Below are 15052 nucleotides of genomic sequence, written 5' to 3' on the forward strand. Positions count from 1 at the left end.
ATGCGATTACAGCAACTATTTCGGCAGATCCATGTTACACACCTGTGCCAGAGCTGCACTTGGAAATTGGAATGACAATGTCTCCCAATGGGTTTGGATTGGCTTCTCCGTGAGGCAATGACGCACCGTCTAGAAGCAGGCCGTACGTATGTTTCCAGCTCGCTTCCTTACTTGGGCCGATGGAGGAAGATCCACCACTCACGCAGATGCGGCCCATTGTCTGTTGGGCGGGATCCCGTCGCTCCTGGCGCTGTTTCTGGCTCCGGGACGATGCTTATTTAGTCCCACCTCGGGGAGGGACCAAAGTATCTACCGGTTTATAAGCTCCGGTGTTGCAGAGGCATCGTCCCTTCGGGGACATCCGATAAAATTGGAACGATACAGAGAAGATTAGCATGGCCCCTGCGCAAGGATGACACGCACAAATCGAGAAATGGTCCAAATTTTTTCGAGATTTTGCGCGCTGGTCCCTAGCATCTTACAGATATGCCCTGCGCCTTCTTTCTTCGCCCCAGGTTGGTCCTTTACACCTAAAAGTAGGCCCTCCGGCTGTTACTTTTCTCTTCTAACCAAGTCCTTGCCATTGCCGTAGGTGTTTTACATCCACAGGATGACATGACACAACGCATGGTTTTTTGGTGGTGCAGTTTGCTCTGCCTCTGTGGTTCAGTCCAAGTGTTCAACAAGACAACTTTTTTTGCTTCGGCCAGAAGCGAGAGTGAAAACAGGGCGGTTCTTTGTGCTGGATGCAGCCACGACATTCTTTTCTGTGCATCTCTCTGCTACATGATGCTTGAGAGACTAACTACAGATGCACTAGTAGAATTTTATTTAGTCATGCGGAATGATCGAGCAGAGCAGAAACTATCTATCTCCTTGTCACCACTCATCAGTGTACAAGCCAATAGAGCTGCTATGCGGAGTCCATTAATTCGATCATCAAACTACTGTAGGATTTCCGCACCTAGTGCAGTAGTGCACAGCGGTACGACGGTTTTACTATACAAGCTAAGATGGGTATAACTGTATGATCTATACAAGGCCAGCAGTTCCAGACTGAAAATCAGTTATCAATATGGCAACAATGAGGCCAAGGTGAACATTATCTTAGGCCGAACTGTCAAACTCCTTGCTCCAATGGACATCGAAAAGAAGTTAAAAGGACCGACCTGTCAAATTCCTCCTTGTCGTCCTTAAAGGCCTTCAGAAGCAAGTACTGCAGATCATGAAACTTCCTCTTCACACTGGGTGTATCTCTTCCCATTCCAAGGGAAGCTGGTTCAGTTTCATCATCCATCACCTTGTCCACCACATTGGAACAGCGTGGGAAGAAGCGTTTGCCGAGTTCAACTGGTATAAACATTCAGCTTGTAAAATGCCATTAATTGCATCCCGAAAAAATTATGAACAAGTGCAACCATAGGTCGCCATCACCCACACAGCAAGACTAATCATCAGCAATTCAACCCCGATCAACCTTTTGTACTATACTCAAGTGTACATACTCGGTTTTGAACATCTAATCTTCACTCTTCATTTCATCAGATTATATAGATTATCACTCTAAATAAAGAGCACAAAGAGCCAAATTATCCATCATTCACAAACTGATGTTGCGTCGACAATATTATAATATTCCATTCGACGTGCAATACTATATAAGCTTTTCGAGGGAAAATCTGGGATTTCAACTTCAACCACACCAGCTTTCTTATTAAGAATGTTATAAGCAGATAAGCTAGAGAAGTGAATATCACTAGAGTCAAGAAATAGATAATATAAAAGCGTCATGGTTATACAAAGCGAAACTGTGCCTAACCTGTTTTCGAGAGATCTCTGATCCGAGCTAAGTATTCATCCTTTATTTGGAAAGGAGTTTTATTTAGATCAATGGTTGGCCGTTGTGTCCTCTGAGGCAGATTTGCACTAGACTCAAGGGTAAATTCCAAAGTACTATCCACATGAGCAATGTCCATTGCTACTCTGGCCTCCCTCGGAAACATTATCCTCGCCAAAGCAACTACATTGTGTCACATTGAAAGTAACAATGAAAATAAAAGTAACAATGAAAATAATTGTGTCACAACACAATTTCGAAGAGAACAAAAAGTAACACGTTGACTGGTTGCCCATGGAGAACTTCACTCCACATGGAAAACACCACCAACTGCAAACCATAGCAAACAAATAATCTTGATCAGTTACAACTTGTAGATGAACATTACCTCGGTTTTCAAGGTACTGTAACTTTCCGCGTTGACAGTCAACAACCATTGCAAGAAAAATCGATGCTTCTCCAACTTCTGGATTCGTTCTTTCTGCTTGCCCAAAAATGTCGATACATAATGTATTTTTAGGAGGTAGATTTCCTTCTTTAGTAACCCCAAAGTTATCCCTGTGCTTTTTGAGCCCCTTTGAGATCTGACAGTTCATGCGGAGAAGAGAAATATAACTTTGACCTCGACAGTCTAAAAAGGACAAGTCTGACTACTAATTTATATGGAAAACTTGAAATATACTATTATAAAACCAACAAAAATATACACGGTGAAAGTACAAATTTTTCTGCATGTGACTTTAAAGTATGTAATCTCTCAACTAGTGATATAGCCCAAATTTTAATTGTTTACGCGACAACCTCTAGGAAACTGGAGGAAGCAATATCAGTTGCAGTAATGAGGATCAACTGTGTACGCGTAATACAATCTACTATTAGACATAATGTCGCCACCGATTTTTTTGTGTCAACATACTTGCTTATGTGATACTATACATGCTTAATTACCTACGTGTATTTAAGGTGTTAGGGTTATGATGATATTATTTTCTAAAAGAACAAGAAAGAGTGAAAAATAGCACATCTTCCACAAATGCATTACTCTTGATAGAGCGTACCTGATCTGCTGATGAGGTTGCCTCACTGCTTTTGCTACAATCCGAAATTTCCAATCCTTCAAGCATCTCGATAATTTTTGTTGTTGTAGGTCTTTTGGTCCAGTCAGGATTCACGCATATTAGACCTATCTGAATGCATCTTTTTATTTGTTGGCAATCTACTTCTAACTTTGTGTAACCCTGTGCTTTCTCTAGCGTCTTACTCCATTTTTTAAGTTCCTGCAAAATCAGAACGAGAATCTAGAATGTCACTGTGCAAACATAAAACATAACATGGTCAAGTAAGAAGGAACCAATCCCATACAAGATCAGTAAAGCCCTCTGAAGATGTTCCAGTAACACTTGGGTAGTTCCTGTTTCCCATTATTAGCTCCATGATTATCACACCCAGGCTGAATATGTCTGACTTAGGTGTGATTGTACCTTCATGGACGTATTCCGGTGCCATGTAGCCACTGCATTACAGCATGAGTGAACTTTGTAGTGGTAAAGAGACTAGAGGAAGCATTTTTTCTGATGACTTACAAAAAAAAGATAACAGAGAGGTACTAAACTTACAATGTACCAACACGATTTGGACTAGAAATAGTTTGATGATGATCAAGCAGTCTGGACAGCCCAAAATCAGAAATTTTCGGTGCCAAATTGTGATCAAGTAATACATTCCCAGGCTTTAGGTCCAAGTGAAGAATAGACTTATCAATTTTCTCATGAAGGTAGTGCAAACCATTGCAAATCCCCTGAATTATCTTGTACCGCGTGTGCCAATCAAGTTCAGAGGATCCATCTGCATATGTTGCCAAAAGGGGAGCATTTTACACATTGTAGTTATTTTTGTTGTGGACGTGGGTCCCCTGTATCAAGGCAAGGGCAGCGGCGGGGGAGGAGTCCATGAGAGATAAGAATAGTAAGACTGTAAGGGACTATTAGGAAAGTGTATGATTATTAAAGAGTCCAATTGTGTTAGGGAAGATCTTAAAAGTAACCATATTAAGTGATGGCATGCATCTACTTTTGAGTCAAGCAAGAAAATCAATCTATCCTCCGCAATCATTAGCAAGTCTATCCTTTTTTTTGCGGGTAAGCATATGTCTATCTAATCCCTTGCAGCCATGGCGTGTGTCTATCTTCAACATGGCAATTGTCCCGCTGCTGTTTACTTCACAGCAGTTGTTCTGCTCCAAATAACATATGAAAGGACTATATATTTCTACGGTATGTTATCATTCATGGACAGATATGAGCACCACATGTTAATCAGTTGTAACATTCGTAGCATATGTGAACAAAATTCAGTTTTAAGGAGCTCAACTCAAACCACGCAAATTACAATCTCAGAAGAAGATAAAAAACTTAGAAACAATACATGTCCCACATTGAATTGTCATACCGGAAAGATACCCATCAAGGCTTCCTTTAGGGAGATACCCCAAGCAGAGCAACATTTCTGAGCTCTCGGCAAAAATCATCTTCCCTTCGTAATTTTCGTATAACTTCTTTGTTTCATAGCAGTAACCCATAAATTGAACAATATTTTGGTGATTAAGCATCATAAGATGATGAATCTCATTCTCAAATAAGCTCTGAGCGCACACCATTGATGGTTCTAGCCTCTTCACAGCTATCATTTCCCCACTTTGTAGTACACCCTGTTTAAAATCTATTGTTAATATGGATGGGTTACATATGCCTGAAAGACTAAATGGACATGCTTTAATCTTACCTTGTATACCATGCCAGTACCACCTTCACCAAGTACTCGCTCATACGAGAAGTTATCTGTGATCTCTTTCAAAAACTGCAATGGTAGAGCGCGTGGTTTTGAACATTGATCATGCAGTATGCTCTCCAGGCTATCATATTTGTTAGACTCGCCGTACATTTTTTGATGCTCGAAATACACACACTTCAAGAAGCTAGCAAACGTATCTTTTCCTTCCACAGAGTGGCATATATAGTGCCCTCAATGAATCGTGGAGCCAAAACGAGAGAGCTTCAGAAGAGAACCCAAAACAAAATATAAGAATGTAACAAATAATTTAAGAATTGAAAAAAAAATCTTTTACCATGTCTTATAAAATTTTCCCTGAATACTATGGTTTATAATTATAAAATACTCCCTCCGTTCACTAAGGTAAGATCTTTTAACTTTTTGTAAATACATATATCTAGACGTGTTTTAGTGTGTATGTTCACTCATTTCGGTCTGTATCTAGTCTATTTTCAAATATCTAAAAATAAAGGAAGTACTGTTTTAACATACGTTGTGGTTAGGCTCCGTTTGGGAGCTCCATATTTTCTAAACCACGGTATTTTAAAACTGAAGTATTTTAGTGCTAGGGCATGATACTATAGTATTCCTCACACTAGTAGAAACAAGGGCTTTGGTTTTTTGCCCCAGATGTCATTTGCACCGGATTTGGCACGAACCGGTGCTAAAAGGGGTCATTAGCACCGGTTCGAGGGCAGCAGCCGGCCGAGGGACCTTTTGCACCGGTTCGTGTTACGAACCGGTGCAAATGATCTATCTTTTGCACCGGTTCGTAACACAAACCGGTGCAAAAGGTTCGTGGCCGAGCACGTGTCAGCCGAGGAACCTTTAGCACCGGTTCGTGTTACGAACCGGTGCAAAAGATAGATCATTTGCACCGGTTCGTAACACGAACCGGTGCTAAAGGTCCCCAGCCCTATTTCAGCTCAGCTACACTCGCCAAACAGCCCACTCACTTCATTTTTGCTAGGAGAAGGTGTGTGTGTTGAGTGCTAAGTTGCTTCTCTTTGGCATGCACATAAGGTGCTCGATGAAATGTGTGAGAGAGTGATGCCGCTTGATTTTACACCCAACAAAAATGAGATGAGGTGCCGGAGCGACACTTAAGCTTTCTCCTCTTTCTTTCCTCCTCGATCAAGGTTTAAGCAACAACTTAACCCTTTCATTTGTACGGTGCTAATTTCCACTATTTATAAATATTATGATGTTTTGTAATTGTTTATTGATAAACTTAATTAATTATTTGATGTAGATGAACCGGCGGCAATGGATGTACGTGTAGGATAACGTTGCATAGAAAACAAAAATTTTCCTACCGCGAACACGCAATCCAAGCCAAGATGCAATCTAGAAGACGGTAGCAACGAGGGGGTATCGAGTCTCACCCTTGAAGAGATTCCAAAGCCTACAAGATGAGGCTCTTGTTGCTGCGGTAGACGTTCACTTGCCGCTTGCAAAAGCGCGTAGAAGATCTTGATCACGATCGGTTCCGGCGCCACGAACGGGCAGCACCTCCGTACTTGGTCACACGTTCGGTTGTTGATGAAGACGACGTCCACCTCCCGTTCCAGCGGGCAGCGGAAGTAGTAGCTCCTCTTGAATCCGACAGCACGACGGCGTGGTGTCGGTGGCGGTGTAGAAGTCCGGCGGAGCTTCGCTAAGCAAACCGGGCAATATGAAGTGGAGGAGCAAAGCTAGGGTTTGGGAGGGGGTGGCCGGCCACTCTATGGGGGCGGCCAGCTTGTAGTCTTGGGGTGGCCGGCCCCCTCCCTTGGCCCCTCATTATATAGGTGGATCCCAAGTGTTGGTGTCCAAGTCTTCGAATAAGACCCGAAACCAAAACCTTCCATAGGAGGGGGCAAACCTAGCCCAACTAGGACTCCCACCCAAAGGTGGGATTCCCACCTCCCATGTGGGGGTGGCCGGCCCCCTATGGTGGAGTCCACTTGGGACTCCACCCCCACTAGGGCTGGCCGGCCATGGAGGTGGAGTCCCTTGTGGACTCCACCTTCCTTGGTGGTTTCTTCCGGACTTTTCTAGAACCTTCTAGAACCTTCCATAGAACCTTCCGCGACATTTTATTCACATAAAATGACATCCTATATATGAATCTTATTCTCCGGACCATTCCGGAACTCCTCGTGATGTCCGGGATCACATCCGGGACTCCGAACAAATATTCCAACTTCATTCCATATTCAAGAACTACCATTTCAACATCCAACTTTAAGTGTGTCACCCTACGGTTCGAGAACTATGCGGACATGGTTGAGTACTCACTCCGACCAATAACCAATAGCGGGATCCGGAGATCCATAATGGCTCCCACATATTCAACGATGACTTTAGTGATCGAATGAACCATTCACATACATTACCAATTCCCTTTGTCTCGCGATATTTTACTTATCCGAGGTTTGATCTTCGGTATCACTCTATACCTTGTTCAACCTCGTCTCTCGACAAGTACTCTTTACTCGTACCGTGGTATGTGGTCTCTTATGAACTCATTCATATGCTTGCAAGACATTAGACGACATTCCACCGAGAGGGCCCGGAGTATATCTATCCGTCATCGGGATGGACAAATCCCACTATTGATCCATATGCCTCAACTCATACTTTCCGGATACTTAATCCCACCTTTATAGCCACCCATTTACGCAGTGGTGTTTGATGTAATCAAAGTACCTTTCCGGTATAAGTGATTTACATGATCTCATGGTCATAAGGACTAGGTAACTATGAATCGAAAGCTTATAGCAAATAACTTAATGACGAGATCTTATGCTACGCTTAATTGGGTGTGTCCATTACATCATTCATATAATGATATAACCTTGTTATTAATAACATCCAATGTTCATGATTATGAAACTAATCATCCATTAATCAACAAGCTAGTTTAAGAGGCATACTAGGGACTTCTTGTTGTCTACATATCACACATGTACTAATGTTTCGGTTAATACAATTCTAGCATGATATATAAACATTTATCATAAACATAAAGATATAAATAATAACCACTTTATTATTGCCTCTAGGGCATATCTCCTTCGAGTCTCCCACTTGCACTAGAGTCAATAATCTAGATTACATAGTAATATACCTAACACCCATGGCATTCTGGTGTTGGTCATGCTTCGCCCTAGGGAGAGCTTTAGTCAACGGATCTGCTACATTCGGATCGGTGTGTACTTTGCAAATCTTTACTTCTCCATCTTCGATGTACTCGCGAATCGAGTGGTAACGCAGCTTGATATGCTTCAGCCTCTTGTGTGACCTTGGTTCTTGTGCATTGGCGATGGCACCCATGTTATCACGAGTAAATGATTAATGGGTCCAATGCACTAGGAACCACACCGAGCTCTACAATGAACCTCTTCATCCATACCGCTTCGATGAAGCCTCCGAAGCCGCTATGTACTCGATTCCGTTGAAGACTTCGCCACCGTGCACTCGCTTCGAGCTTGCCCGGCTCATGCGCAGCACCATTCAATATAAACACGTACCCGGATTGTGACTTAGAGTCATCGGGATCGGTGTTCCAACTTGCATCGGTGTAACCGTTTACAACGAGCTCTTGGTCACCTCCATAACAAAGAAACATATCCTTAGTTCTTTTCAAGTACTTCAGGATATTCTTGACCGCTGTCCGGTGTTCCATTCCTGGATCACTTTGATATCTCGCTAGTCAAACTAACGGCATGTGCTATATCCGGTCTAGTACATAGCATGGCATACATGATAGATCCTATCGCCGAGGCATAGGGGATATTATTCATCCTTTCTCTTTCTTCTGCCGTAGCCGGTCCTTGAGTCTTACTCAATACCTTGCCCGGTAACATAGGTAAGAACCCTTTCTTACTTTCGTCCATTCTAAATTTCTTTAGAATCTTGTCCGGATATGTACTCTGTGATAGCCCTATTAGGCGTCTTGATCTATCTCTATAAATCTTGATGCCTAATATATATGATGCTTCACCAAGGTCTTTCATTGAAAAACTATTATTCAAATAACCCTTAACACTTGCTTAATAGTTCTATATCATTCCCGATCAATAATATGTCATCTACATATAATATCGGGAATGCTACGAGCTCCCACTCACTTTCTTGTAAATACGAGCCTCTCCATGACACTCGTATAAACCCGAAGTCTTTGATCACCTTATCAAAGCGTCGGTTCCAACTTCTTGATGCTTGCTTCGGTCCATAGATTGAACGCTGAAGTTTGCATACTTTGTCGGCATTTTTAGGATCGACAAAACCTTTGGGTTGTACCATATACAACTCTTCCTCAATGTCTCCATTAAGGAATGCCGTTTTGACATCCATCCGCCAAATCTCATAATCGAAAAATGCAGCTATTGCTAACAAAATCCTCACAGATTTTAGCTTCGCTATCGGTGAGAAAGTCTCATCGTAGTCAACTCCTTGAATTTGTCGGAAACCCTTTGCGACAAGTCGAGCTTTATAGACAGTAATATTACCATCAGCATCTGTTTTTCTCTTGAAGATCCATTTATTCTCGACGGCCTTTCGGCTCTCGGGTAAGTCTACCAAAGTCCATACTTTGTTATCATACATGGATCCCATTTCGGATTTCATGGCTTCTTGCCATTTGTTGGAATACGGGCTCATCATCGCTTCTTCATACGTCGCAGGGTCCTCATCATTGTTATCCACAATCATGACATTTAGACAAGGATCAAACCAATCGGGAGTGGTACGTTCCCTTGTCGATCTGCGAGGTTCGATAGTTTCCTCGTTCGAAGTTTCATGATCATTATCATTTGCTTCCTCTCGTTGCCGGTGTAGGCGGTACAGGTACAACTTCCGGTACTGCGCTACTCGATCAACGAGTATAGATTCATCAATCTCATCGAGTTCTACTTTTCTTCCAGATCACTTCTTTAGTGAGAAATTCTTTCTCAAGAAAGGTTCCGTTCTTAGCAACAAAGATTTTGCCTTCGGATCTGTGATAGAAAGTGTACCCTATAGTTTCCTTAGGGTATCCTATGAAGACGCATTTCTCCGCTTTGGGTTCTAGCTTGTCCGGTTGTAACTTTTTTACATAGGCTTCGCAACCCCAAACTTTCGAGAACGACAGCCTTAGGTTTCTTATTAAACCATAATTCATACGGTGTCGTTTCTACGGATTTTGATGGTGCTCTATTTAAAGTGAATGCGGCTGTCTCTAATGCATAACTCCAAAAAGATAACGGCAAATCGGTAAGAGACATCATAGAACGAACCATATCTAAGAGAGTTCGATTACGACGTTCGGACACACCGTTTCGTTGTGGTGTTCCCGGTGGTGTCAATTGTGAAAGTATTCCGCATTTCTTTAAATGCATGCCAAACTCATAACTCAGATATTCACCTCCACGATCAGATCGTAGAAATTTAATCTTCTTGTTACGTTGATTTTCTACTTCACTTTGGAATTCCTTAAACTTCTCGAAAGTTTCGGATTTATGTTTCATGAAATAGATATACCCATATCTACTCGGATCATCTGTGAAGGTTAGAACATAACGATAACCACCGCGCGATGCTACGCTCATTGGTCCGCACACATCGGTATGTATGATTTCCAATAAGTCGGTAGCTCGCTCCATCATACCGGAAAATGGAGTCTTAGTCATTTTTCCCATCGGACATGCTTCGCATCTATCAAGTGACTCAAAGTCAAGTGATTCTAGTAATCCATCAAGTATGGAGTTTCTTCATGCGTTTCACTCCAATATGACCAAGACGACGATGCCACATATAAGTAGAATTATCATTCAATTTAATTCGCTTAGCATCAATGTTATGTATATGCGTATCACTACTATCGAGATCTAACGAAATAAGCCATTCTTTTGTGGTGCTCGACCATAAAAGATATTATTCATAAAAATAGAACAACCATTATTCTCAGACTTGAATGAATAACCGTCTTGCATTAAACAAGATCCGGATATAATGTTCATGCTCAACGCAGGTACATAATAACAATTATTTAGGCTTAAAACTAATCCCGAAGGTAGATGTAGAGGAAGTGTGCCGATCGCGATCACATTGACCTTGGATCCGTTTCCAACGCGCATCGTCACTTCATCCTTCAGCAGTTGTCGTTTATTCTTTAGTTCCCGTTTCGAGTTACAAATATGAGCAACCGAACCGAGTATCAAATACCCAGTGTACTAGAACGAGAACCAGTGAAATGAACATCTATAACATGTATATCATATATACCTTCTTTCTTCTTCTTGACAAGGCCGCTCTTCAGATCAGCCAGATACTTGGAGCAATTACGCTTCCAGTGTCCCTTCTCCTTGCAGTAATAGCACTCGGCATCGGGCTTAGGGCCGTTCTTAGGTTTCACGGGAGGCGTGGCAGCTTTCTTGCCACCCTTCTTGAATTTTCCCTTAGACTTGCCCTGTTTCTTGAAACTGGTGGTCTTGTTGACCATCAACACTTGGTGCTCTTTCTTGATCTCAATCTCAGCAGCTTTTAGCATGCCAAAGAGTTCGAGTAACTCCTTGTTCATGTTCCGCATATTGTAGTTCATCACAAAGTTCTTGTAACTTGGTGGCGGTGATTGAAGGACACGATTAATCCCCGATCTATTAGGAATCACTATTCCCAAGTCACCGAGTTTCTTCGCATGCCCGGTCATGGCGAGCATGTGCTCACTAACGGAGCTGCCTTCTTCCATCATACAGCTGAAAAATTGTTTCGATGCTTCATAGCATTCCACGGCCGCATGAGTCTCAAAAATAGTCTTCAACTCTTTCATCAACTCATGAGGATCGTGGTGCTCAAAACGTTTTTGAAGATCGGATTCCGCATCGCATAAGATGGCACACCGAACTTGAGAGTACCGAGTTTTCCGAGTCGCGTAAACAGCTTTTACTTCATCGGTTTCAGTTTAGCAGGAGGGTCACCTAGCGGTGCATCAAGCACATATTGCAGATTTCCGCCGGAGAGGAAGATCCTCACATGACGGAACCAGTCGGTGAAGTTGCTACCGTTGCTCTTAAGCTTTTCTTTCTCTAGGAACTGGTTAAAATTGATTGGGGACGCCATCTCTACAACATATATTTGCAATAGTTTAGACTAAGTTTATGACAAATTGAGTTCAAATTTTAATTCTACATAATTAAAAATCTAGATGAACTCCCACTCAAAACAATATCCCTCGCATTGTCTTAGTGATCACACGAACCAAATCCACCGCACCTAAACCCGATCATCACGAGAAAAGGTGTGATTTCATTGGCGAACACTCAAAATGTTCATCATATCAACCATATGATTCATGCTCTACCTTTCGGTATCATGTGTTCCGAGACCATGTCTGTACATGCTAGGCTCGTCAAGGCCACCTTAGTATCCGCATGTGCAAAACTGTCTTGCACCCGTTGTATGTACTTATTGAATCTATCACACCCGATCATCACGAGATGCTTCGAAACGACAAGACTTGATAACGGTGCTACTAAGGATGAACACTTTATTATCTTGAGATTTTAGTGAGGGATCATCTTATAATGCTACCGTCGCGATCTAAGCAAAATAAGATGCATAAAAGGATTAACATCACATGCAGTTCATATGTGATATGATATGGCCATTTTGTCTTTGCGCCTTTGATCTTCATCTCCAAAGCACGGACATGATCTCCATCATCTTCGGGCATGAACTCCATCATCGTCGGCGAAGCACCAAGGTCAATGGCGCCGTCTTCATGATTGTCCTCCATGTAGCAACTATTACAACTACTTTGAAATACTACTCAACATGAAATTTAAAGACAACCATAAGGCTCCTGCCGGTTGCCACAATACAATAATGATCATCTCATACATATTCATCATCACATTATGGCCATATCACATCACCAAACCCTGCAAAAACAAGTTAGACGCTCTCTAATTTGGTTTGCATATTTTACGTGGTTTAGGGTTTTTCGATATAGATCTAATCCACCTACGAACATGAACCACAACGTTGATACTAATGTTGTCAATAGAAGAGTAAATTGAATCTTTACTATAGTAGGAGAGACAGACACCCGCAAAGCCTCTTATGCAATACAAGTTGCATGTCGAACGAGGAACAAGTCTCATGAACGCGGTCATGTAAAGTTAGTCCGAGCCGCTTCATCCCACTATGCCATAAAGATGCAAAGTACTCAACTAAAGATAACAAGAGCATCAACGCCCACAAACCATTGTGTTCTACTCGTGCAACCATCTATGCATAGACACGGCTCGATACCACTCGTAGGATAACGTTGCATAGAAAACAAAAATTTTCCTACCGCGAACACGCAATCCAAGCCAAGATGCAATCTAGAAGACGGTAGCAACGAGGGGGTATCGAGTCTCACCCTTGAAGAGATTCCAAAGCCTACAAGATGAGGCTCTTGTTGCTGCGGTAGACGTTCACTTGCCGCTTGCAAAAGCGCGTAGAAGATCTTGATCACGATCGGTTCCGGCGCCACGAACGGGCAGCACCTCCGTACTTGGTCACACGTTCGGTTGTTGATGAAGACGACGTCCACCTCCCGTTCCAGCGGGCAGCGGAAGTAGTAGCTCCTCTTGAATCCGACAGCACGACGGCGTGGTGTCGGTGGCGGTGTAGAAGTCCGGCGGAGCTTCGCTAAGCAAACCGGGCAATATGAAGTGGAGGAGCAAAGCTAGGGTTTGGGAGGGGGTGGCCGGCCACTCTATGGGGGGCGGCCAGCTTGTAGTCTTGGGGTGGCCGGCCCCCTCCCTTGGCCCCTCATTATATAGGTGGATCCCAAGTGTTGGTGTCCAAGTCTTCGAATAAGACCCGAAACCAAAACCTTCCATAGGAGGGGGCAAACCTAGCCCAACTAGGACTCCCACCCAAAGGTGGGATTCCCACCTCCCATGTGGGGTGGCCGGCCCCTATGGTGGAGTCCACTTGGGACTCCACCCCCACTAGGGCTGGCCGGCCATGGAGGTGGAGTCCCTTGTGGACTCCACCTTCCTTGGTGGTTTCTTCCGGACTTTTCTAGAACCTTCTAGAACCTTCCATAGAACCTTCCGCGACATTTTATTCACATAAAATGACATCCTATATATGAATCTTATTCTCCGGACCATTCCGGAACTCCTCGTGATGTCCGGGATCACATCCGGGACTCCGAACAAATATTCCAACTTCATTCCATATTCAAGAACTACCATTTCAACATCCAACTTTAAGTGTGTCACCCTACGGTTCGAGAACTATGCGGACATGGTTGAGTACTCACTCCGACCAATAACCAATAGCGGGATCTGGAGATCCATAATGGCTCCCACATATTCAACGATGACTTTAGTGATCGAATGAACCATTCACATACATTACCAATTCCCTTTGTCTCGCGATATTTTACTTATCCGAGGTTTGATCTTCGGTATCACTCTATACCTTGTTCAACCTCGTCTCCTGACAAGTACTCTTTACTCGTACCGTGGTATGTGGTCTCTTATGAACTCATTCATATGCTTGCAAGACATTAGACGACATTCCACCGAGAGGGCCCAGAGTATATCTATCCGTCATCGGGATGGACAAATCCCACTATTGATCCATATGCCTCAACTCATACTTTCCGGATACTTAATCCCACCTTTATAGCCACCCATTTACGCAAGTGGTGTTTGATGTAATCAAAGTACCTTTCCGGTATAAGTGATTTACATGATCTCATGGTCATAAGGACTAGGTAACTATGAATCGAAAGCTTATAGCAAATAACTTAATGACGAGATCTTATGCTACGCTTAATTGGGTGTGTCCATTACATCATTCATATAATGATATAACCTTGTTATTAATAACATCCAATGTTCATGATTATGAAACTAATCATCCATTAATCAACAAGCTAGTTTAAGAGGCATACTAGGGACTTCTTGTTGTCTACATATCACACATGTACTAATGTTTCGGTTAATACAATTCTAGCATGATATATAAACATTTATCATAAACATAAAGATATAAATAATAACCACTTTATTATTGCCTCTAGGGCATATCTCCTTCAGTACGTTGACCGACGTCTACCCGAGTTCAGATCGGGCCTGGAAGAATTTATCCGTGTGGCTCAGGAAAACCCACAGACGGATGGTTTTATGTGTTGTCCATGTGTTGATTGCCATAACTTGAAGCAATACCTTGAATGGCAAGTCATTCACTCACACCGCTTTGGAAAGGTTTCATGCCCAGCTATAATTGTTGGACCAAGCATGGAGAAAGAGGGGTTATGATGGAAGACGACGAAGAAGAAGAAGAGGATGATGATATGTACCCTAACTACGGTGATACCGCAACAGGGCATGATGAAGATGAAGATGCAGGAGGAGG

At 42.7% G+C, this 15052-nt stretch overlaps 1 protein-coding gene and 1 non-coding gene across 3 annotated transcripts in view; one reads left to right on the forward strand and one right to left on the reverse strand.

Annotated features, from left to right (window-relative positions):
* The first annotated feature begins 345 nt into the window (after positions 1-345).
* On the forward strand, positions 346-448 carry LOC124668722. The gene has a single exon (XR_006991816.1). It is a non-coding gene; the product is annotated as a U6 spliceosomal RNA (small nuclear RNA).
* Positions 449-2752: 2304 nt separating this feature from the next.
* LOC124667300 (cysteine-rich receptor-like protein kinase 26) overlaps positions 2753-15052 on the reverse strand; it is a 38371-nt gene continuing 26071 nt past the window's right edge. For both annotated transcript variants that reach the window (XM_047204605.1, XM_047204604.1), the window contains exons 2-6: positions 4619-4888; positions 4286-4544; positions 3454-3682; positions 3200-3350; positions 2753-3114 (exon numbers count right to left, since the gene is read on the reverse strand). In XM_047204605.1, coding sequence (XP_047060561.1) covers positions 2821-3114; positions 3200-3350; positions 3454-3682; positions 4286-4544; positions 4619-4777 — 1092 coding nt within the window. In that variant the 5' untranslated portion in view covers positions 4778-4888 and the 3' untranslated portion in view covers positions 2753-2820. The remainder of the gene's footprint in view (positions 3115-3199; positions 3351-3453; positions 3683-4285; positions 4545-4618; positions 4889-15052) is intronic.

This window comes from Lolium rigidum, chromosome 6, assembly GCF_022539505.1.
Source record: "Lolium rigidum isolate FL_2022 chromosome 6, APGP_CSIRO_Lrig_0.1, whole genome shotgun sequence".
In the NCBI taxonomy this organism is placed as follows: domain Eukaryota; kingdom Viridiplantae; phylum Streptophyta; class Magnoliopsida; order Poales; family Poaceae; genus Lolium; species Lolium rigidum.